A 20,939-nucleotide genomic window follows, 5' to 3' on the forward strand; every position below is an offset into this window, starting at 1 on the left:
GCAGCACCCGCGCCCGGATCAGTGGGAAGCGCTCAGCCCAGGGGACAAAGGCTCGTGGATCTTCCCAACAGCTGCGCGAGGGTGGCACTGGGCCCACGGGGCCTCCACCCTGCTCTGACACGCACCTGGGCACTGTGTCCCCTTTGCCAGCCCCAAACTCACGTGGGAGAACACGGCTCCTTGATCCCTCTTACCTACTGGCACCGGGCAAAGCCCCCTGCAGCCCCAAGCTGGGGTTCCAGGGGTCCCTTCCCTGCTCCCACCTGCAGCCAGTGGACGTGCAGGTGCCAGGTGGGACCAGTGCTCCTGGGAATGCTGGGCAGGAGCTGCACTGTGGGACAGTGCCAGAGGTGTAGAGATGGGATGCAGGGGCATGAGCAGGGACACGGAGGTGGGATGCAGCAGGATGCAGGGGACAAGGCCACAGGACATGGTGGGTTACACGGTGAGGGCAGCACTGCACTCCCCTGACCCCTCTGACCTTGACCAAGGGGTAACATAAATGAGATTTCTGGCTGTCATCTCAGCTGTGCTGTGCCCCGCTGTGCCCTGCCCCGTCGTGCTGTGCCATGTGCCCCTTTCCTTGTGCCGGGAGGACTCTGCCGTGCTCTGGATTCCCCCATCAGCGCACAGCGATGAATTCCCGCTTTCTTGCAGCGGCGTTGGAAGCTGTCTCTCATCTCCCTGCGGAGCGGAGATTCCCCGCCCGGCAGCGCCCGCAGCCAGACGTGGCAGGGGCCGTGCGGGGGTGCAGGATGTGCCCCCTGACCCCCACCCGGGGCAGAGCTCACCACACCTGGGGGTCCTGAGGACGCCCCCACTCTGCGGGCCGGGACGCGCCCCGGGGGTGACTCGGGCGCTGGGTGACGGCGGCTTCGCCCGGGCCGCGGCGGCAGCGCCCGGCTGGACCGGTCCGGCGGCCCCGGCGTGACGCAGCACCGGCAGCCCCGAGCCCCTCCCGAGCGCCGTTTCCCGCCGCCCCCGCGCTCTTGCCCGGGGGTCCCGCCCGTCCCGCGGTCCCCGCGGGGGTCCCCGAACCCCCCGGCCCTGCCCAGGTGCGCCCCGGCCCCGCCCGGCCCCGCCCACTGACGTCACCCAGGTGGTCCCCTCGTGGTCGCGCCCTTCCCCTCGCGCCGCCGCGCCCCGTCGCCCCGCCCACCCCGCCCCGCTGTCCAATCACCTGCGGGTGAGGGGCGGGGCGGCCGCGCCCCCACCAATGGGCAGCGCATAAACACGTCCGGTGGGGGCGGGGCCCGGCGCGCCGGAGGCTTGACGGGCGTGCCAGGCAGCCAATGGCGACGCGGCGGGGCGGGGGCGGGGCTTGCGGTGGGGCGGGGCCGGGCGCGGGGCGCTGCTCGCCTTTTGTTCGGGCAGGAGCGGGGAGAGACGGTGAGAGACGGGAACACCGGGAACGGGGAGGGGAGAGACGGTGAGAGACCGGGACACCGGGAACGGGGAGGGGAGAAGACAGACGGTGAGAGACGGGAACACCGGGAACGGGGTTGAGCCACGGTGAGCGAGGACATCGGGCACGGGGGTACCGGGCGGGTACCGGAGTCGCCGGGCATGGGAGAGGGACGGTGAGCGGCACCGGGGCACTGGGCGAGGAACGACAGTGAGCGGCGATCGGCCGGGGGGACCGAGCAGGGAGCGCTCCGGTGAGCGGGGCCAGGACCGGACAGCACCGGGCTCCCCGACTCGTCCCCGCCGCCGCCAGCCGGGGCAGGGCTCCCCGTGTGCTGCCCGTGATCGCGGCCGGTCCCGCGCAGGGTAGGGCGGGCGGGTCCCCGGGGCTCCTCCCGCGGGCGGCTGCGCCGTCCCGGCCCCTTCCCGGCGCTGCGGGAGCCTGTTTGGAAGTCGCGGCCCCGCGCCCCGGTGCGAGCCGGCTGCTCCGGGCCCATCCCCGGCCCCGCCCGGAGCCGCCGCTGGGCGGGCGAGGCCCTGGCACGGGGCTCTTACGCAAACTGGGCTGCTCCGTGCCCCGACTCACACCTGGGGACACCGCGTGCTGCTCTCGAGGCCGCACCGGAGCCCTTCGACACCGCCGTGCCCACCCGCGGGGCCGGGGCTGCCCCTCGCCCACGGCCGGGCATGTGGGGTCGCGGGGCTGAGGGGACCGAGGGGGATCCGGGTGACCTGGCATCACCCAGGCGGTCCCCTGCGGGTGAGGAGTGCTGGGCACAACGCGGCGGGAGGGTCCCAGCTGAGCCCCTGACAGCGGATATCCTCACCGGGAAACATGGGGGGAGCGAAACTTGGCTGGCTGGCTGATGTTTGGAGAGGAGAGAGCACTCTAATTGCGTTAGCTGAGTGATTAGCTTAATTAATCAGGTTTACAGCACAGATGAAAGGATAATGCTGAAATGTTGCTGGGAGTTGCCCGGAGAAGGCAAACGTGGGCTGTCATACGAACAACGCGGAGAGAGGAGCGTGAGCGCTCACCGAGGGCACAGCGGCTGCCGGGGATGGGCCCGGGGGACCCGTCGTGCCCGCAGGGGTATGAAGGCATCAGCCTGCACCCACTCTGGCCAGGCTGCAGGTACCCTGCACTGTTGGGGTGCCTGAGTTGACCCCCGTGTCTGGGGTGATGCTCCCTGTCACATTCTCCCTGCCGGAAGGGTGGTGGGTGTTGGGGGCGCCCCGGGACCCAGCTGGGTCTGGCTCCCGCAGTTGCTGCGCGTCCTGCTCCAGCCCACGTCGTGCTGGTTTTGGTGCTGGTGCCAGCCCCGACGCCCGCGGGCCTGGTGTCCGTCTGCCGTCGGCTGGCGGGGAGCCGGGGGCGCAGCGACTCCCGCCAGCTGCCGCGGGGACGGGGCTGGAGCGGTGCCGAGGTCTGGAGCGGTGCCGGGAGCGTTTGCTCCGGGCCCTTAACTCAGCCTCATCCAGGGCAGGTGCGGTGCCCGCGGGGGCTGCTCCAGGCCCCACTCTCGGGGTGTCCGGCCCAGCTGGAACCGGGGCTGGGAAGGTTTCAAGGTCCCTTTCTGTGTCCTTGTCGGTGTCGGAGCTGCTTGGAAGGGTGCAGGGCACCCAGCGGAACCGTCTTTGTGCATCTGAAGCCTGTGTGGTTGCTCACTGCTTTGGAGGATTTCCCTGAAGTGTCATGAAAAACCCATTTTGCTGCTAGTTTGGCTTAAACAAGTTGGCCATCAGGATGGGGACTGGCGCCCGTGGCTGAGGGTTGTTCTCCCTCCCAGGCCTGGCCGCTGTGCGGGCGCTGGGGCAGACGTGGGTCCCCAGTGCTCAGGGCGCTGGGGGAAGGTGTGGCGGCCGCGCGGGGCCCTCCCTCAGACAATGGCGTTACAGTCTATTGTCTGGGAGATGTGCCGTGTCCTTGCCGGCTCCAGGAAGCGCGTTCATCCCCGGCGGGGCGAGCCGGGCTGCTGAGGGGGGTCTCCTGGGGCTGGGTGTGCGAGTGGTTTGTGCATCGTGCCCGGAGCCCCGACCTCCGCGGCAGCGTGGGCGGCTCATGGCCGGGCTGCAGCCGGGGACCTTGGGGAGTGTCCCCTCTGGTCCCGGTGCCGTATTTCAGTGTATCATTCGGCGCTGCCCTAATCCCATTAACTCTCCCCTTTGTTTCCCCCACCTGAAGCCCTTACTCAGCCCTCGCAGCCGGGCAGGCACTGCGGTGCAGCTGCACAGCTCCTTCAGCTCAGCCTGTTCCTGGGAGGACGGTTTCCCTTCAAGGCTGTGGTTTGGTGTGGGAGCGCTTGATGGGATTTGGCTTTTTATCACACTTCCAGATCTCCGGGATTTAAGACGGCGCTTCTGCCGGGCGCGCTGCCGCTCGCAGATGGCAGAGCCTGGGAGCAGAGCTGCCCTTGGCCCCGCTCTGCAGGCTGGGGGAGCAGAGCCTCTGCACAGAGAACTTGTAGAACTTTAATTGCAGCATCTGTACCGAGGCTTGTGCTGGTCTTGAAGGTTTAAATTAGACTGGCTTCTAATTAGAAGAAGTTACAAAGAAATGTAATGTCTATTAAAGAAGTACAAGCCTACCTTGGACTTCAGCTGGTGTTTTCCCACCTAGACAGGGTGTGTGGGCACCAGCATCACCCAGAGCTGGGTGTGGGTGGTGGCTCTCAGTACCATGGTGTGTCAGGGTGGGTCTGTGCGAATGAAAGCAGCTCAGGAGGACACCAGGGCTGCACTGGTCCCTTGAATCACACTCTCTGTTTTGGGAAGGATGGTTTTACCCACCCTTTTGCCATGGACACTATTTGGTGAAGTAGTGGGGGTGGGAAGGTGCAGGTGCTCCCTCTTTTTAAAAAAAGGCCTAAACACCACGTCTGTGCTTAAACAGGGGTGGCCTTGGAGCCACACAGGTCCTTCGCCGTGCAGAGCTCCTCACCCCCTCCCCACCTCTGGCGTGGGAATGCTGCCCGGCTCGTTGATGGCTGTGGGGGGAGGTGAAGATGTTTCTATTTAGGCAGAGGTTTCAAATACCCTTCTAAATACGCCAGCCCCGATGAGTTCTGCTGCGGCTGCTGACAGGCCCGGAGGCATCTTGACACGCCTCGGCCGCTCGGCTGCGGAATCGCTTTGGAAACAGGGCAGGAGCCTCGTGCCGCGGGTGCCGGGGCTCGTCGGGCAGCCCGCGACATCTGCGCCGTCTGATCCCAGCGAGTCCTCGGGCTCCTTCCCAGACCCGGAGCTGGCAGCGGGGTGGAGGCGGAATGCTCGGTGTTTTCCCAATATCCCACGCCTGGCTGATCAGACCTGGGAGGGGGTGACGGCGGCAGTGCCCTCCCGGGGGGGCTGCCCGGTGCTGGCGGGGTCACGGACCCCGTGGGGTGGATGCGCTGGGGTCCCGCGTGGATTTGGGGGTGGGTGGGTGGATGAGGCACGTGTGTGTCCGCGGAGGGGGAGAGACCCTTGGCTGCTGGCAGGAACCTGCCGTAATCGCGGTGACGCGCGGGCAGAGCCCTGGTGACAAATCATTAACTTGCTCCGACAGGCCGGGTGCTGACGGCTGTTGGTGATAATTTCATGTGAAGCGTCTGAACTTTGCAGCTGTAATGCAACTGGATGGAGAAATTAAGCCGGGGCTCAGCACCTCCACCTCCCTCCCCGCTGCAGTGGCTCTTCCAGCAGGGCCAGGTGGCAAACCCCATGTTTTGGACACTGGCTGGAGCTGGGAACAGCCTCCAAGCCCCAGAGCCTGCAATTATCGTGTTCTTAAAGAACAACTAGTTCTTTGTGCTCTTCAAAACAAAATAATGATTTTTTTTATCCAGATGGAGTTATTGTGATTAATTGCACCGTGCCAGTTCTCCTTTCCATGGGCAAGTGGCAAATTCCCATCTTTTCCAACCGTGATTCTAGTGAGATCAGCAAACTTTATCTGAGGAGGGGATGTGCCCGTGTGGGTCCTTCCAATCCTCTGCGGTGCCTCTGCGGATGGTGGTGTCTGTGCCAGCAACTGGGGATACGGGAGGGGAGATGCACTGCCAGAGACCCTGCCACGGGTCTTTGATCCCTGGAAAAACCTTCCTGCCATGGGGCTGGTGTTCTGCCGTGGGCCTTGCCCGTGCACAGGAGCATCATGCCTGGCGCTGTGCGTGTGCTCGCAGCGGGAGAGCACTTGACGGATAATACCGTGTTGTTTTGTGATGTGAAGTGCCAAAACATCACAGCCTGGGCCCGGCGTGTGCTGGAGCTGTCAGGAGCTTTTAATTCAGGTGCAGGCGAGGCATTTCAGGACGTGCTCTGGGTTGATGGAGGGCATCAGCTGAGCGCGGCGGGTTGTGGTGGAGCTGCCATGTGCTGGGGCTGCTCTGCTGCCAGAGCCTCAGAGCCTGGTCTTGTGCTCAGGGGGGACGCAGCACTCCTGTAACAGGAGAGGGGGCTTTGCGTGGGATATTTGGCAGCTCAAACTTAACCTCATCAGGAGCAGCTGAAAAACAAAAAAGGGTTTAGAACCCCCTCCAGTGAGGGAGCTCAGGTTTGAAGCTCCTGCAGCCTCCTGCCCTTCCTGAGTGCCCTGAAGTTGTTGGAGCTGGTGGGGCAGCCGGGAGCTGCTCCGGACCTGGGAGCATCTGTGAACAAAGGCCATGGGCTCCTTTGTGTGCAGGACCAGGCCAGTGCTGTTTCGCCTGCTCTAACGAGAGGCCGATCCCCTGCTGCCGTCTCCTCCTCATTAAACTTCAAGCTGCTCTCCTTCCCCTTTGAATTCTTCCACTCATCTTCCCTATAAAGCCCCATTGAAAGGGCTCCTGGTGCCGGGATCTGACTCGAACGCTTCCCATTGATGCTGGTGAGGTCTTGACAAGCTCCTTTCTCTGCCTGCTCCTGCTGCGTGTTCCTGAGGATCCTCTTCAAAACTGCTGAAGCTTTTGTACAGTGTCTGCGGGGGCTTCGTTAGTGGCTGCCCCGGCTTCGTCAGCCCTTGGTGTCACTGCTGGGCAGCTCTGGGCAGGGGGTGCCTGTGGTGGGGGACCTCGGGGTACAGTTCTCTGGGCTGCACTGGGCCCTGGGTGCCCTTGTCTGTGGGAAGACTCTGTGCTGTGGCTGCTGAGGCCGGGGCTGTCTGAGCGGGCGGCCGCTAATCCCCGGCTGCTCCAGGAAGGGGGGGACCGGAGATCGCTTGTGTGTAGCGTAAGTGCTTCTAAAATAGAGTCTTTTCTTGTGCTGCATTTATTGAATTGCTTTAACTGCCTCTTCCCCTTCCTTAAAAGCCTCAGCGACTGTAATTGCAGCTGCTTGCACGTTCCCACCACCGAGCTCAGCCCCTCACACGCTGCGGCTGTGTGATGGGGCCCCCAGTGCTGCTACCCTCGGCTTCTGGGGTGTGTGTACAAGGACAGGGCTCTGGGAGGGGCTCTGGTAGCCCCTATGGCACCCACACTGCTCTGTGCCAGGAGCTGCTGGAGCTGTACATGATGAGCTTGGGCTGCCCCTCACAGCCACTGACCCCAGGACCTGGTGCCTGCTCCTGTGCAGCCCCTGTCTGAGGCTTGGGCTGTGGGGGTGCTCTGTGCCCCCCAGCTTCTCACTTTGGGGTGACTCCACATTGGGGGTCACAGCTGCTCTCCCCAGGAACCTCCACTCCCCAAGAAGCTCCTGGGCTGTAGATATTTTTGTGTGAAGCACCACTCAAGGCTTCTCAGCTGCTGTTCTGGGCAGCTCAGCTCTACATCTGCTGGTTGTGTCCTGCCTGGTGAGGCCGAAGGCCTCTCCAGCAGCCGGAGGGAAGGGTTGGTCAGGCCTGGGGCTGCATGTTTGCAAGATACTTCCTCTGCAGACAGTGTCCCGGGGGGACAGTGCTGCCTGGACTCTGATCAAATGGCTCCGGGGGCGGATGAGCCACTGGCCAGTGCCTGAGAGCTGCAGGAGCTTCCTCTGCCTTCCCCAGCATTCCTGGCTTCAGGAAGTGGTGGGAGAGGGATTAACCTTCTCCTGGCTGTGACCTGTGTGGGTGACTAAAGCCCCTGACTGCCCCACATCCCATGGCTGAAGCCCCCTATGTGTCTTAGCCCCTTCCCCATCGTGGTGCTGGGGGCAGGCTGGAGGTTCTCCCCAAGCGTTCTGTCCCCTCTGAGGGCTCCCCACTACCTGCCTCACTGTTTCCCAGGGGATTTCTCACTGTTCCCAGGAGCAAGTCCCGTTTCTCTGGGGTCCTGGCTTTGTGCAGGGAGGGGCTCAGATGGGGCTTGTTGGTACCGCTCTACCCTCGCTCTTCTACCCTTCCCTCTCTGGGTAATGCCAGCCTGGTAGGGGGATATAAGGACTGGGCTCAGCAGCAATTGTCCTGCCCACAGGCCTGATGTAGGGGGCTGAAGTGCACCCAAACATTCCCCTTACTTATGGCTGACCCTTCCAGGGTGGATACTTTCACATGTTCCCCAAATTCTCCCTCCTGCATGAGCTGCTGCCCTCCCTTTCAGTGCTGACAGAGTTCCTGCCCCCCCTGCAGCCCTGCCCAGAAAGCATCGCCAGGGAATGGCTCCTGCTGAAGGTGAACCCCGGTGTAACCAGCATCCCAGCACCCCTCTCTCATCCCACCAAGGAGGAGGGAGGACACCTGAGGACAGAGCTGGAGGACGGGGAGAAGCTCATGTCAGCGTCTGCTCCTCACTGAGCGATGAGCAGGAGACGCTTGACACAGGGTTCAGAAAATGTCACTGCTCACTGCAGGAGCGTCTGGCATTTGCTCCACTGGCCCTGTCACCTCGGGTGCCGCTGACCTTGCTGGCCCCTGTGGTGATGAGCAAACCCTGCTGGGGGGATGCTCAGGGGAAGGACAGATGCTGTGTTTAGCAGAGTGCCTGTGGTCCCTTCTGGGTGGCCCCTGGACCCATTCTCCCACTTGGAGCTTGTCTGGGGCCGGTTGCCTGAGCTCGGTTGCCTGAGCTCGTGTCTGGGCTCGAGGAGCTGTGCTGGCTTTTGATGTCCCTGGGTGCCTCGGTGCAGACAGAGGGGGTGGCTCATGCATAATGCAGGGCTCTGTACGGTGTCTGAGCCCAGTTCCTGGAGGTTTGGAAAATTAAGTGCCTGTCAGGTGCCTGTAAATTGCAGAGCCGATGTTACCCCTCAACGATGGTGCAGCAGCACCAGCCCCTGCCTGCTCTGGCTCACTGCTGCCCGGGGTCCCTGCCCTGGCTGCAGTGGGTGTTTGGGGTCCCTACACCCCATTTGGTGGAGGGAGCTTTTTCTTCCTCAGCCTTGCTCTCCCTGTGCCTGTCTTGTCCAGGGCAGCTTTCCAGTGTCATCCTGGGGGTTCTGGGGCCCCGCATGCCAGCTGGGATGGGTGATGGCTCACTCAGCTCCTGGACCATGGCGCTGTGCCCTGCCCACCACAGTTCCTCAGATGTGACTATTGCTTCTCCCGGGCTTCCTGACACAATTTGGAGGATCTGCCACCGCGGCTGGGATGACCCATCTGGAGGACTTGCCCTTCCAAATACCTGTGCAGCAGCTCACAAGTGCGGGTGTGGGGCACCGCGGCACTCCCAGCGCGGCGCTGGAGTTCTCCCAGCCGATCCCTGCTCCGGCGCAGGGTGGGGAGCGGAGCTGGCTCTCCCCTTGCCCCTGGCGCCATGTGTCACACCCCGTCCTGCCCCGCTGATCGGACCGCCCAGCTCCCACCCGCCGTGGGAAGGCTCTGCCCCCGCCGCCCTCCATTAGCGGGTCCCTCCACTGCCTGACCACCGTGCATTATGCACAGCCCATTACAGCCTCTCTGAGCCTGCTAGTGCTGCTTGACAGCACAAAAAATATTGGATTGGCAGGAGGAGCAGCGCCCTGCCGCGGCTCTGGGAAGGCGGCTGGGGCTGGCGATGGACGCGGGGGGATGCGGGATGCTCCCAGCCGGGGGGACAAGCGTGGCGGGGCTCCTGTTTCCCATCTGTCCGCTGCTCCCGGGAATGAGGGCTGGGGATTTCTCCCTGCGAGCGCCGGCCCGTGCGGCTGGCGAGGGCTCGGCCGCTCCTTGGGAACAGCCGGCAGCGCTGGGACGAGCCGCGCCAAGCCCGTGCGCGCCGGGCCCCGCCGGGACGCCCCACGGAGCCGCGTCCTCGGCCACCACCCGACGCCCTGAGTCAGCCACCGGGGGCTGGAGGGGCTCAGCCCCGTCCCCTCGCTCCCCAGGAGGGTGCTGGGGTCCGAGGCTGCCACCCCAGCCCGGCTGGTCCCTGCGACCCTCCCGCTGTGCCGGCGGCTGGAGCGGAAGCCAGGGCCAGCGCGGCTGCCCCGGTCCAGCCCGGCGCAGGAATCGGGGCCGGTGCAGGTGGTAATTAGGTTGTTTGGAAGTGGGTGCTGCTGCGCCCAGGTATGCCGGGCGGCAGCTGCTCCCTTCGCCGCTTATCGCCTCTGAAACTCTGACTCATCCCACTCCTGCGTGGCCGGGAAGGGGCAGGAATCCCGATGGATGCCTGGGTGATGGGTCAGCGGCGGCAGGGCTGGGCGGGCGCTGTCTCCATCCCTCCCTCCCTCCCTGCCTGCTTCCATCCCTCCATCCTTGCCTGCCTCCATCCCTCCTGGCCGTACCAGGGGCCTGGATGCAGGGCTGGTGACTCACAGCCCTGCGGCCTCTGCCTGCACCCTGCTGAGCTCAGGCATTAATCCGTGAGCCATCCTCCCTCCCCCTGCGTCCCCAAATTAAAGGCAAGGAAAGCCCAGCCCTGCTCCCAGCAACCTTGGCTGGTTTGTCCTGAGTGTTGGGATGTGCCGGGTTGCCCTGTCCCGGCACCGCGTGGGGAGTGCCCAGCCCCGGACCACGCCGTGGGCGCCTGTGGTGCTGAGCACCCGCAGGAGAGCCGAGCTGGTGGCTTTGCCTGCTTATTTTTAGGTGCTTTGGGAACATCCCAGAGAGCTTCTAAAAAGGTTCATTTTATTCTTGGAGCTGTAGCCATGTGGAGCTTGGAGCTCCTGGCATGTCCCCAGCTCTTTGCAGGTCCTGTCTCTGGAAAGGGTCTTTAAAAAGCTCGTGGGCAGCTAGGGGACCCTGGAGTGGGGGATCTGACTGAGAGGCCCCTCTGTGCTGGGCAGAGCCTGCCCAAAGCTTGGCTGTGGTGGTGGTGAGACACGGCCTTGTGAGACGCAGCCGTGGTTCATGTCTGAACACGAGCAGCAAAGTGCTGAGCTGTGGGTTCGTCATCCCGGTGCTGCCTTTCATCTGCCGTGGGGGAGGAGGGCAGATAGGGATCGGCTCCATCTCCTCGTGGGCCGTGCAGGGGCCAGCTGCTGCATTGTTTGGGGCAGGAGAGGGGCAGGAGGGTGCTGTGGTGACCTGGGCTCTCCCAGAGGTGTAACCTGTCCCCTTCCTGCCCTACAGAACAGCCATGGAGGTGATGAACATGATGGAGCAGCCAATCAAGGTGACGGAGTGGCAACAGACCTACACCTATGACTCCGGAATCCACTCCGGCGTCAACACCCAGGTGCCCTCTGTCAGCAGCAAGTGCCTCGGGGACGATGATGAGGTGTATGGGAAGCAGTACACCATCAAGAAGACGACCACCACAAGTTACTGCCAGGGAGGAAGCCAGGGCCAGAGCCAAGCGCAAGGTAAGGGGCTGCGGGGCCAAGCACATCTGCGGGCTCAGCTGCTCAGCTCCTGCTTTCCTCCCCCGTAGCCGTGCTGCTTCTGGGCACTCCTCCATGCTGCCTTCCACACCCCTGGAGTTGTTGCTGCCTAAAATATGCTCCCTCCCATCCTCCTCCCCAGCGCCAAGAGGCTCTCGTGTGGGGGCGGCGTGGCCGGCCCGCGCTGGTGCTGAGCTGCACACACATCCGAGCGTGCCAGCAGGTTGGCTTGAGATGGGAACAGCTGATCCCAGCCCACGGATCTGCCACCTGCTCTGCTGCCTGTCTGCCTGCTGGGAAACCTGTCCCGGCGTGGCTGCCAGAACTGCCAGCATGTGCTGTAACACCACGGCACCGGCCCGGCTTCCCCCACTGAGGCGAGAGCGACGCGGAGCTGCGGCCCCACAGTGAAGGAGATGCTTCCCCCAGTTTTATCCCCTCAAAGTGGGATGGTTTGCTCCACTCGCCTCTGTGGTTTCCTGTCAGCATTAGGCCCTGAAAGGTTTATTTTCCATCTCCCCCAGGAGTCAGAGCCCCCCTGAGCCCCGTGCGGTCCATGTGCCGTAGAGATGGGGACCGCGGGTGGTGCCGCAGCATCTCGCTTATCTCAGCATCCTTGACAGGGAAGGCCTCGGTGTCCTTTTTCCCACTGCCAGCTGCTCCCAAGTTGCAAATATCCTTAATTTTTTAATTAATGGGCCTTGTGTGACAACTGCTTCATCATGCTGCCTAATTGACTGTTGTCTTATCTCTGTGCTGCTGTATCTGTGTATGCTTTGAAGCTCCGGCTCCATGCAGAGTGTGCCGGGACTGCTGACGTGGCCCGTGTCGCTGCACTAAGCTCTTGCTCATCTAGTTGGGATTGGGAAGCAGGGCTGGGAGTGCTCCTTGGAGAGAGCCCGAGCCTTATGCTGCCTCCCTGTCCACCCCTGCAGCGGACATGGAGGCTCAGCTGGCCATGACCCGCGCCCAGCGTGTCCGAGCTGCCATGTACCCCGAGACAGTGGAGGACCGCTCGCTCCTCATCACCACCCAGCTGGAGGGGCAGCAGACCAACGTGCAGCGCCTGGCAGAGCCCTCCCAGATGCTGAAGTCGGCCATCGTGCACCTCATCAACTACCAGGACGATGCCGAGCTGGCCACACGCGCCATCCCGGAGCTCACCAAGCTGCTCAACGACGAGGACCCGGTAAGGAACTGGGGTTTGCTGCATGTGTCTGTCTCTGTGCATGCAGCTGCTGCGCTGGCAGGTTGCACTTCCCTGACACAGCTGGGCTCTCATCCTCACGGGGCTCCGAGGCCATGTCTGGCTCCTTCCTCTTGGCAAAACTCTGGTTGCCTCTGCCCTGTACCAGGACTGAGCCCACCTTTGCTCACCCATATCCCCTCACAGCCTGTCCTTGCTGTGGGACCCCCCTCTCACGGCCAGCTCCTCTCGCCCCAGGTGGTTGTCAGCAAGGCAGCCATGATTGTGAACCAGCTGTCCAAGAAGGAGGCGTCGCGCCGCGCGCTGATGCAGTCGCCGCAGATCGTGGCGGCCGTGGTGCGCACCATGCAGAGCACCAGCGACCTGGACACGGCCCGCTGCACCACCAGCATCCTGCACAACCTCTCGCACCACCGCGAGGGCCTGCTCTCCATCTTCAAGTCTGGTGGCATCCCAGCCCTCGTCAGGATGCTGAGGTACGTGGTGGGGGTGAGGGCTCCAGGGGGGGATGGTGGAGCCAGGTGGTCCCTCCTGGGCTGGGGGCAGGGGAGGGGAGGGCTCATGCTGCCCCTCGGTGTGGATCTTCCTGCTCACCGAAACAAGGGACTGGGAGACTGGGAGCCTGTGAAGGTCCCTGGGCTTTGCTGCATTTGGAGCCTGGAGGGGAGCGGTCCCCTACACTGCCCTGGCCATGGAGATGGGGCTCAGGCTCTGCTCTGCCCTGAGGAGGGAGTGTCCCTTCCCTGGGACCACGCAGCATGGTGGGCTTTCACTGGGTCCTGCTGAAGGGTGCTGGTGGGAGCTGGGCTTGGGGCAGCCCTGTGGGCTCCCCTTCATCCCGGTGAGCCCGTGGAGCTCCCACACTGATGTGGTCCTGCCACCTGCCCACAGCTCACCTGTGGAGTCGGTCCTTTTCTACGCCATCACCACCCTGCACAACCTGCTGCTGTACCAGGAGGGGGCCAAGATGGCTGTGCGCTTGGCTGACGGGCTGCAGAAGATGGTTCCCCTGCTGAACAAGAACAACCCCAAGTTCCTGGCCATCACCACTGACTGCCTCCAGCTTCTGGCCTACGGGAACCAGGAGAGCAAGGTGGGACAGGGACCCAGCCTGCCTGTGGTGTAGGGTCCTGCCAGAGGGAGGGCAGGGGGGGCTGTTGCCCAACCTTGCACCTCAGAGATGGAAGCCTGGGAGGGAGCGGTGGAGATCCCACCATGTTGTGTGCCCCTGGCGAGGTGACCAGAGCACTCCTGCATGCCAAGGGGTGCCTGGTTTGTGTCCTGGCACGAGCTGGGGAAACCTGAGGGGGGGTCCCAGGAGCCCAAAGCTGCGGCATGCCCCAAGCCTCCATTCTCGATGCCTCATCCCTGGAAGTGTTCAAGGCCAGGTTGGACAAGGCTTGGAGCAACTTCGTTTAGTGGAAGGTGTCCCTGCCCACAGCAGAGCCTGGAACTGGATGGCCTTTAATGTCCCTTCCAACCCAAACCATGCTGCGATTCTGTCTTGCAGCTGATTATTTTGGCCAATGGAGGACCCCAGGCCCTGGTGCAGATCATGCGCAGCTACAACTATGAGAAGCTGCTCTGGACCACAAGCCGGGTGCTCAAGGTGCTGTCGGTGTGTCCCAGCAACAAGCCTGCCATTGTCGAGGCTGGTAAGAGGGGCTGGGGGCTGTGGCAGAGCTGCCAGAGGAGGAGGATGGTGGTGTCAGGGTGATGCTGCTGTGGGTGTGTGGGATGGGCAGTGTTTGGCACAGCCAACCTGTGCTGGCCTGGATTCCTGCTCTGAGGGCTGCTGAGGTGTGTTCCTGTCACTGTGTGTGGGCAGATCCATCCCAGCTGTCCAGAGGAGCTCTTTCCACACCCTATTTGGCCTCTGCTGAGCCATGAGGCTGCCCTCTGTGTGGGAGCATTGGCCGGTGGTGTCCAGCCATGCAAACTGCTGCCTCTCACTCCCTCCTTGTTGGGACAGCTGAGGGTACTCAGAGGTGGGCTGTTCCCTTCCCTGCAGGTGGCATGCAGGCATTGGGCAAGCACCTGACCAGCTCCAGCCCCAGGCTGGTCCAGAACTGCCTCTGGACCCTGCGGAACCTCTCTGACGTGGCAACCAAACAGGTGAGTCTGCGGGACCCCAGGTCGTGTTTTGGTGCAGCATTTTGGAGGCATGTCCGTGCTGGGTCCAAAGCCACATGAGCTGCAGCAGTGTCTGTGCCTGGCAGGGTGAGGGGATGCCCCGCTGTGCCCAAGTTCCCCTGCAGCATCACGGGGGCTGATCACTGCCCATGGCCCTGCCCGTGCCAGCCGGCTGCCCGCGCTCCTGTGAGTCCCCGGCATGGGGCCGAGGCCACCGCGGTCACTCAGTGGGTGTTGCTGGGGTTTGCTCTGGCCCTGCAGCCCTGGCAGCTTGCCCTGGGCTGGCTGCCTGCCCGGCTCCCGTGGGAGCTGCCAGTGGAGCCTCTGCCGAGGTGGTTGTGCCCCACAGCTGGTTCAGGGGTGACCCCAGCCCTGCTCTGGGACTGCTCTCCCAGCCCTTTGCTGCCTCCTGATGCGTTCCCCATCTGCTGGGGCCACTTCACACGGATTAGAGTCTGATGCAGCCTGGAAACTATTTTGGCTGTCCATGGAACATCCCTGGCTCTGCTGATTGAGGGGGGAACAGTGGTCGTGGCGCTTTAACCCTTCCTGCCCTGCCGCTGGCTGTCGGCCAAGCACAGCCGGGACTGGGGTTACTCCAGCAACCGCGCAGGGAGCGCTGACAAGGCATCGGAAAGCGCGATCCCAGCACAGGGAAACTGCTGGAGACATTAAACTCTGAGTGAAGCTGCACATGTCAGAGCGGCTGTGGCTCATGCTGTGCCAGCACCGCGGAGGAGCAGCTCCAGCTGTGGGGGAACAGGAAAGGAGCTGTGTGGGAGTCAGGAACGCTGCAGCCCCTCCATTGCTGCCTGCTGGGGGCACGCGGGGCCGGATGTGGGGCTGCAGCCCCGCCACTGGCTGAGCCCAGGTCTGGCTGTGGGTGCTGCTCCCACCTCCCATTCCCACTCCCGCAGGAGGGCCTGGACGGCGTCCTCAAGATCCTGGTGAACCAGCTGAGCTCCGACGACGTGAACGTGCTGACCTGTGCCACTGGCACCCTCTCCAACCTGACCTGCAACAACAGCAAGAACAAGACGCTGGTGACCGCAGGTCGAACGGGGTGGAGGCCCTGATCCACACCATCCTGCGGGCGGGCGACAAGGAGGACATCACCGAGCCGGCCGTCTGCGCCCTGCGGCACCTCACCAGCCGGCACCCCGAGGCCGAGATGGCACAGAACTCTGTGCGGCTCAACTACGGCATCCCCGCCATCGTCAAGCTCCTCAACCAGCCCAACCAGTGGCCACTGGTCAAGGTGAGGGGCCGGAGGGGTGTTGAGGGCCAGTGGAAGCCAGTGCCACAGTCAAGACGAATCTCTCCTTCCCCCTCCTCTCTTCCAGGCTACCATAGGCCTGATCCGCAACCTGGCCCTGTGCCCGGCCAACCATGCCCCGCTGCAGGAGGCCGCCGTCATCCCCCGCCTGGTCCAGCTGCTGGTCAAGGCTCACCAGGACGCCCAGCGACACGTAGCCGCCGGCACACAGCAGCCCTACACAGTGAGTGCCCACCCCTCTGCCCTGCACAGCCTGGCACCCCAAAACCCAGCCTGTCTCTGAGGGTACCCTGTGCCCACGCTCTGGGTGGCCATGCCCCGGCGTGGGGGGCCCTGGCTGAGCGCTTGTCCCTCGGCAGGATGGAGTGAAGATGGAAGAGATCGTGGAGGGGTGCACGGGGGCCCTGCACATCCTGGCCCGGGACCCCATGAACCGCATGGAGATCTTCCGCCTCAACACCATCCCTCTCTTTGTGCAGGTCAGGGCTGGGGACATGTGGGGACTGTGCTGGGCCACCCCCCTCCCAGCGGGCAGAGGGAGCCACAGCCCTGGGCCAGTGGCTCTGTGCATCAGGCTCCTCACCAGCTGCTTCACGTGGTGCTGATCTCTCCCCACAGCTCCTGTACTCGCCCGTGGAGAACATCCAGCGCGTGGCAGCGGGTGTGCTGTGTGAGCTGGCCCAGGACAAGGAGGCGGCGGATGCCATCGATGCCGAGGGGGCCTCGGCTCCCCTGATGGAGCTGCTGCACTCCCGGAATGAGGGAACAGGTAAGTGCCACCGTGCCAGGGGCTGTGCAGGGGGCTCTCTGCCTCCTGGCACTATCCCAGCTGGGGCCCTTGGGGCTCCAGTGCTATGTGGCACCAGGAGCTGAGGCTGCTGCCCGTCCCTGCAGCCACCTACGCAGCCGCTGTGCTCTTCCGCATCTCGGAGGACAAGAACCCCGACTACAGGAAGCGCGTCTCCGTGGAGCTCACCAACTCCCTCTTCAAGCACGACCCGGCAGCCTGGGAGGCGGTGAGCATCCCTTTTCCCTGGGAAAAAGAGCCTCTGGGAATGGCCCTGTCCTGTTTCCGAAAGCTCCTGCCAGCACCTCTGACCAGAGCTCGGACGGGAGCGATGGGCAAATGTGGAGAGGCGGGGGGTGGATGGGCTGTGGCCTCAGCTCCTGCGTCACAGCCTGGGACAGATCTGGGCACCATGTGACCCCTGAGCACGAATCCCTTCAATTGTGCCACCTTCTTCCATAGGCTCAGAGCATGATCCCCATCAATGAGCCCTACTCAGACGGTGAGTACAGTGCCAGCCCTCCCCGGGGTCCCCGTGGGCTGTACTCTGGGTGGGCAGTTGTTTCATCTCACCAAACCAGGCTGCTTTTAAAACCTTTCTCTGGAGGCTGCCAGTCAAGTGCCAGCACAGCCTGCTGGGGAAGCTCTGTGGGATGCTCAGCTCCTCAGGAGCACAAACAGCTGCTGCCCTGGGTGCCTGGGCTGCTCCCCAAGCTGGGGACTGTGGTGGCGGGTGGCTGTCACGTCCTTTGCAGCACCATGTGCCACACGCTGCCCCGGGTGAGGGTGGCTGAGGTCTGGAGGTGTTTCTGGCTGGCGGGAGCTGAGGTTGCCACGTCCCTTCCCTGCAGAACTGGACCCCGGCTACCGCCCCATGTACTCGGGTGACATCCCCCTGGACCCCATCGACATGCACATGGACATGGACGGGGACTACCCCATGGACGCCTACAGCGACGGCGTCCGGGCGCCCTTCGCTGACCACATGCTCGCCTAACCCGCCCAGCCCCCCACCAGGTACCTGCCAGGGTGGGGCTCAGCCCTGGGGGCTGGGGGAGGCAGGGCTGACTGGTAGCACTTGGCGTGCCCGGGGCCCCTGGTGCCACTGCAGGGTCCCTGTTGCTGCCGTGGGTTGATGTCCCCATCACCTATGGGCTCGGGGGCTCTGGTTTCGTCCCAAATCCCGCCTCGGTGGGTGACGGGAGCTCCCTGCCGCTGCAGGTGTTCTCTCCATGCAGAAGAGGGTGGCCCCAGAACTGAGCATTCGTGAGAAGGACTTGGGAGACAGAAGTGCCTGAGAAGACAAAACTTTTCCATTCCCACAAGAGGTTTTGTTTTTCGATTTGTTTTCTTCGCTGTGGGTCTGTGGAGAAGGTCCTTCCTCCTGGGACTGCTTCGAGCACCTACTGCCGCATCCAGCATCCAAGATACTGTTTCTGAAGCTTTAAAACACAAACCCTGCACCGTTAGCGACCTTTCATTGGCAAAATAGTCTTTTCTATGAATATATATTTCTTTTTTATTTTTAATATGGTGCCAACGGCTTTTGCCGTCTTTAAGTTTGTGCTTTCTAACTTCCCCCCGATTTGTTCTGCGTGTTAGTGTTCTAGGAGAGGAATCTAACACGGGAAAACCCTTTGCTTCCTGCGAACTCCAGCTGAATGAGGCCAATCCAGAGTTTGCTGAAAGCAAAGGGTCCGTGTCCCAGTACCTTCGGTTTGGCCGTTGGGGTGTCTGAGGTTTAATTCTTTCCCATCAGCCGTTGGGAGCTGACTTTGTGTCCCTGCCTGTCCTGCCAGTCCCCATAGAGGAGTGACTCCAGCATTAGGAACCGTGTCCTTGTACCGATCTCTGTTGCACATTTTAACCCATTTCCCTTCTCTTTGGTGAGTGGTGTGTTTCCGTCCCCTCCTCCCTTATCTAACGCATTTTTTAAAGAGGCTCTAGATCTGATGGTGGTTTAACACTCCAGCTGGAAAGGGATGGACAGTTACTGGAGTGTGGGTCAGGAATGGAAAGTTTTATTATTTCTGTAAGTTGTTTTTGTATAGACCAAAGCAAAGAATAAAATAACCCCTGCAGCCCTGTGCTGCCCTGAGCCTGTTCTTCTGTTGGCTGGGGACGGTCGGTGAGACCCTCAGGGCAGCGGGGGGAAGGTGGCCATCGCCCTCCATGGGCCTGTGGGGGGTCCCTCTGTGGGGCAGGATGACCTTGGTGAGCTCGTTCCCACGCTCAGCACCCGCTTTGCCTGGCCCAGGGCCCGGCTGCCACAGAGCTCGGCAGGACACGGAGCCTCACGTGCCGTGCTCAGCACAGGAGTGAGCTGGGGACGAGGCAGCAGGAGCCGGTCTGGGAAGTGGGGAACATCCTGCCTGAGCTCAGCGCTGTGACTGCAGCCAACCCCGCTGCTCAGGGATATGGATCTGCTTCCTGCCACGGCCCGTGCCAGGACCAGCAAGGAGCAAAACAACAGCTGCTTTCCGGGCAGCCCCGACAGAGCCCAGTGCACTTCCCAAGGGCAGCAGGACCGGGGCGACTCATGGGATGAGGCTGGGGGCCAGGCAGCCCTCAGCCTGCTGCATGCACTGCTGGAGCAGGACACGGTCAGTGACAGACCATGGCTCCAGCCCCTGTGCCTGGGATGGGAGTTTGCCTGTGCCGAGCCTGGAGCCGCTCTCATGGTTCCCAGCCAGCCCTGCTGCAGGTCGCAGGAATGTTCCTGGTGTCAGATCTGGCTGTCCCCCAGGTGCCAGCGGGCCTGGAGATGCCCCAGAGCTTGTGCCCTAGGAGAGACTAGGTCCTGCGACCATCCCGGGGCCATAGGCTGGGGCGTGCCCCCTGCACACCCTGGGGTGCCCTCACTGGGGCAGGACTGCACGTTCTGAGACCCTCAGTCCCACTGTGGCAGAGCTGCCAGGGGGCATGTCCGGGATTTTGGGGGAAAGCAGAGCCAGAGGATAGCTGGACCAGAGCAGCCGGAGCTGTTTGCGGGGTTCCCAGGGAGCGGCATCCCTGGGGAGGCTCCTGGAGCCGCGGGACGGACTACAGGTCCCAGCATGCCCGGTCGCGCTCCACACCTGCCGGGGAGCGGCTTCGTTACTGGCGGGGCCCGGCAGCGATGTCCGAGGGCCCCGCAGCCGCCGCCACGCCGGGAGCAGCGCCCAGCGGTGAGTGAGCCCCGGGACCCCTCGGGGTACCCGCACCTCCCGCCCTGGCACCACCGCTGCACCCAGACCCGCGTCCCCGCATCCCCCGGTGCACCGAGCCCGCGGCTCTCCCGGTGTCCCGCGTTCTCTCAGGCTGCCCTCGGGCACCCCAAGACCGTAGGTGGCCCCCGTGGGCGAGCCCCAGGCTGAGGCCCTGGAGAATTTGCCTCGTCTCGTCCCTTGCTGGTGCTCGGCTTCCCCTCGGGAGGTGCCCGGGCAGGAGCGGCAGGGCAGGGCAGGGCGCAGCGGGCGCGGGTCTGCACTGGCACCCGGGGCGGGCTGAGCCGGGACCTCGCTCCGCTCCCACCGGGACCACCGGGACCACCGTCCTGCTCTCGCCCAGCTCCCGTGGGGCAGGTCCCCAGGTCGTCGGGACCCGAATGCTGTTAGCGGGGGGACAGTGGGGTCCGGGGGGCGATGGGAACGGGGGTCGAAGGGAGCTGCTCGCACGTGTCTGAACAAGGTTCCCCTGGGGAGAGTGAATGTACGTGCAGGAGCTGGGCCAAAATCAGACGCAGGGCTCTGGCAATCCCGGCTGAGCTGACTCACCGGCCGGGCTCCCTCCCCGGAGCCAGCGCAGCGCGGCACCTCGGCACGGTGGGTCCTTGTCCTTCCCTGGGGAGAAGAGGGTCTGGGGGGCTGGGGCTGGGAGCTGTTCTCTGGGCAGCACGGTGCAACGTGGGGCCCCGAGGTCTGCTGGTCCCGGTGCCATGGGGCAGAGGGCTGTGGGGGCTGTGGGTGTGCTTCGGAGTGTGCATGTTGCCTCTTGCCCGTCCCGTGTGCCAGGGGGGTGCAGGGTGGCCTGGCCTGGGTGCTGTGGATGTGGCAGCGAACCTGAGCATGAGCTGGGAGGGAGGGCAGCAATGCCCTGACATGAGCCTGTAGATGAGGATGAGGGGCTGCTGGTGTCGCAGCCCCCACCGTGGTGGAAGTGGGAGCAGGGGTGGAGATGGGGCAGGGGGCTTGCAGAAGGGGCTCCTGCCCCCCACGGCTCAGGGGTGGCAGTGCCAGTACAGCCCAAATCAGGACTACTGGAGGTAGCAGGAAAGCAAGAATATGCTGGTTTTATGGCCTGTCTCATGATGTGTTTATGGTTGGGATGGGGCAGACACAGATTCTGCCCAACCCTGCCCTGGGTGGCACAGCAGGTCCCCGCGCCGACAGAGGATAACAGACGGACTTTGCTCTCTAAGGTGGAGCTCCCAAGGGCTCTTACTGGCACTGCAGCTGTGTTTGCCCACTGCAGGAAGCTCGAGGGCTCCTTCCTTGCTCACTCCATAGGCAGGGACCCAGCCGGGACCTCGAGGGGAG

At 63.5% G+C, this 20,939-nt stretch overlaps 1 protein-coding gene across 1 annotated transcript; it reads left to right on the forward strand.

Annotated features, from left to right (window-relative positions):
- The first annotated feature begins 1,436 nt into the window (after positions 1 to 1,436).
- Positions 1,437 to 18,509, forward strand: JUP (junction plakoglobin). Its single transcript, XM_032711201.1, is given in 16 exon segments — positions 1,437 to 1,512; positions 10,769 to 11,001; positions 11,955 to 12,208; positions 12,464 to 12,702; positions 13,118 to 13,319; positions 13,737 to 13,881; positions 14,238 to 14,341; positions 15,277 to 15,408; positions 15,411 to 15,617; positions 15,703 to 15,858; positions 15,995 to 16,114; positions 16,254 to 16,404; positions 16,530 to 16,651; positions 16,885 to 16,924; positions 17,274 to 17,439; positions 17,644 to 18,509. Coding segments are annotated over 14 exon segments (2,244 nt in total). The 5' UTR covers positions 1,437 to 1,512; positions 10,769 to 10,775; the 3' UTR covers positions 17,420 to 17,439; positions 17,644 to 18,509.
- Positions 18,510 to 20,939: the final 2,430 nt, after the last annotated feature.

The sequence above is a fragment of the Chiroxiphia lanceolata genome, chromosome 26 (genome assembly GCF_009829145.1).
Source record: "Chiroxiphia lanceolata isolate bChiLan1 chromosome 26, bChiLan1.pri, whole genome shotgun sequence".
NCBI lineage: Eukaryota > Metazoa > Chordata > Aves > Passeriformes > Pipridae > Chiroxiphia > Chiroxiphia lanceolata.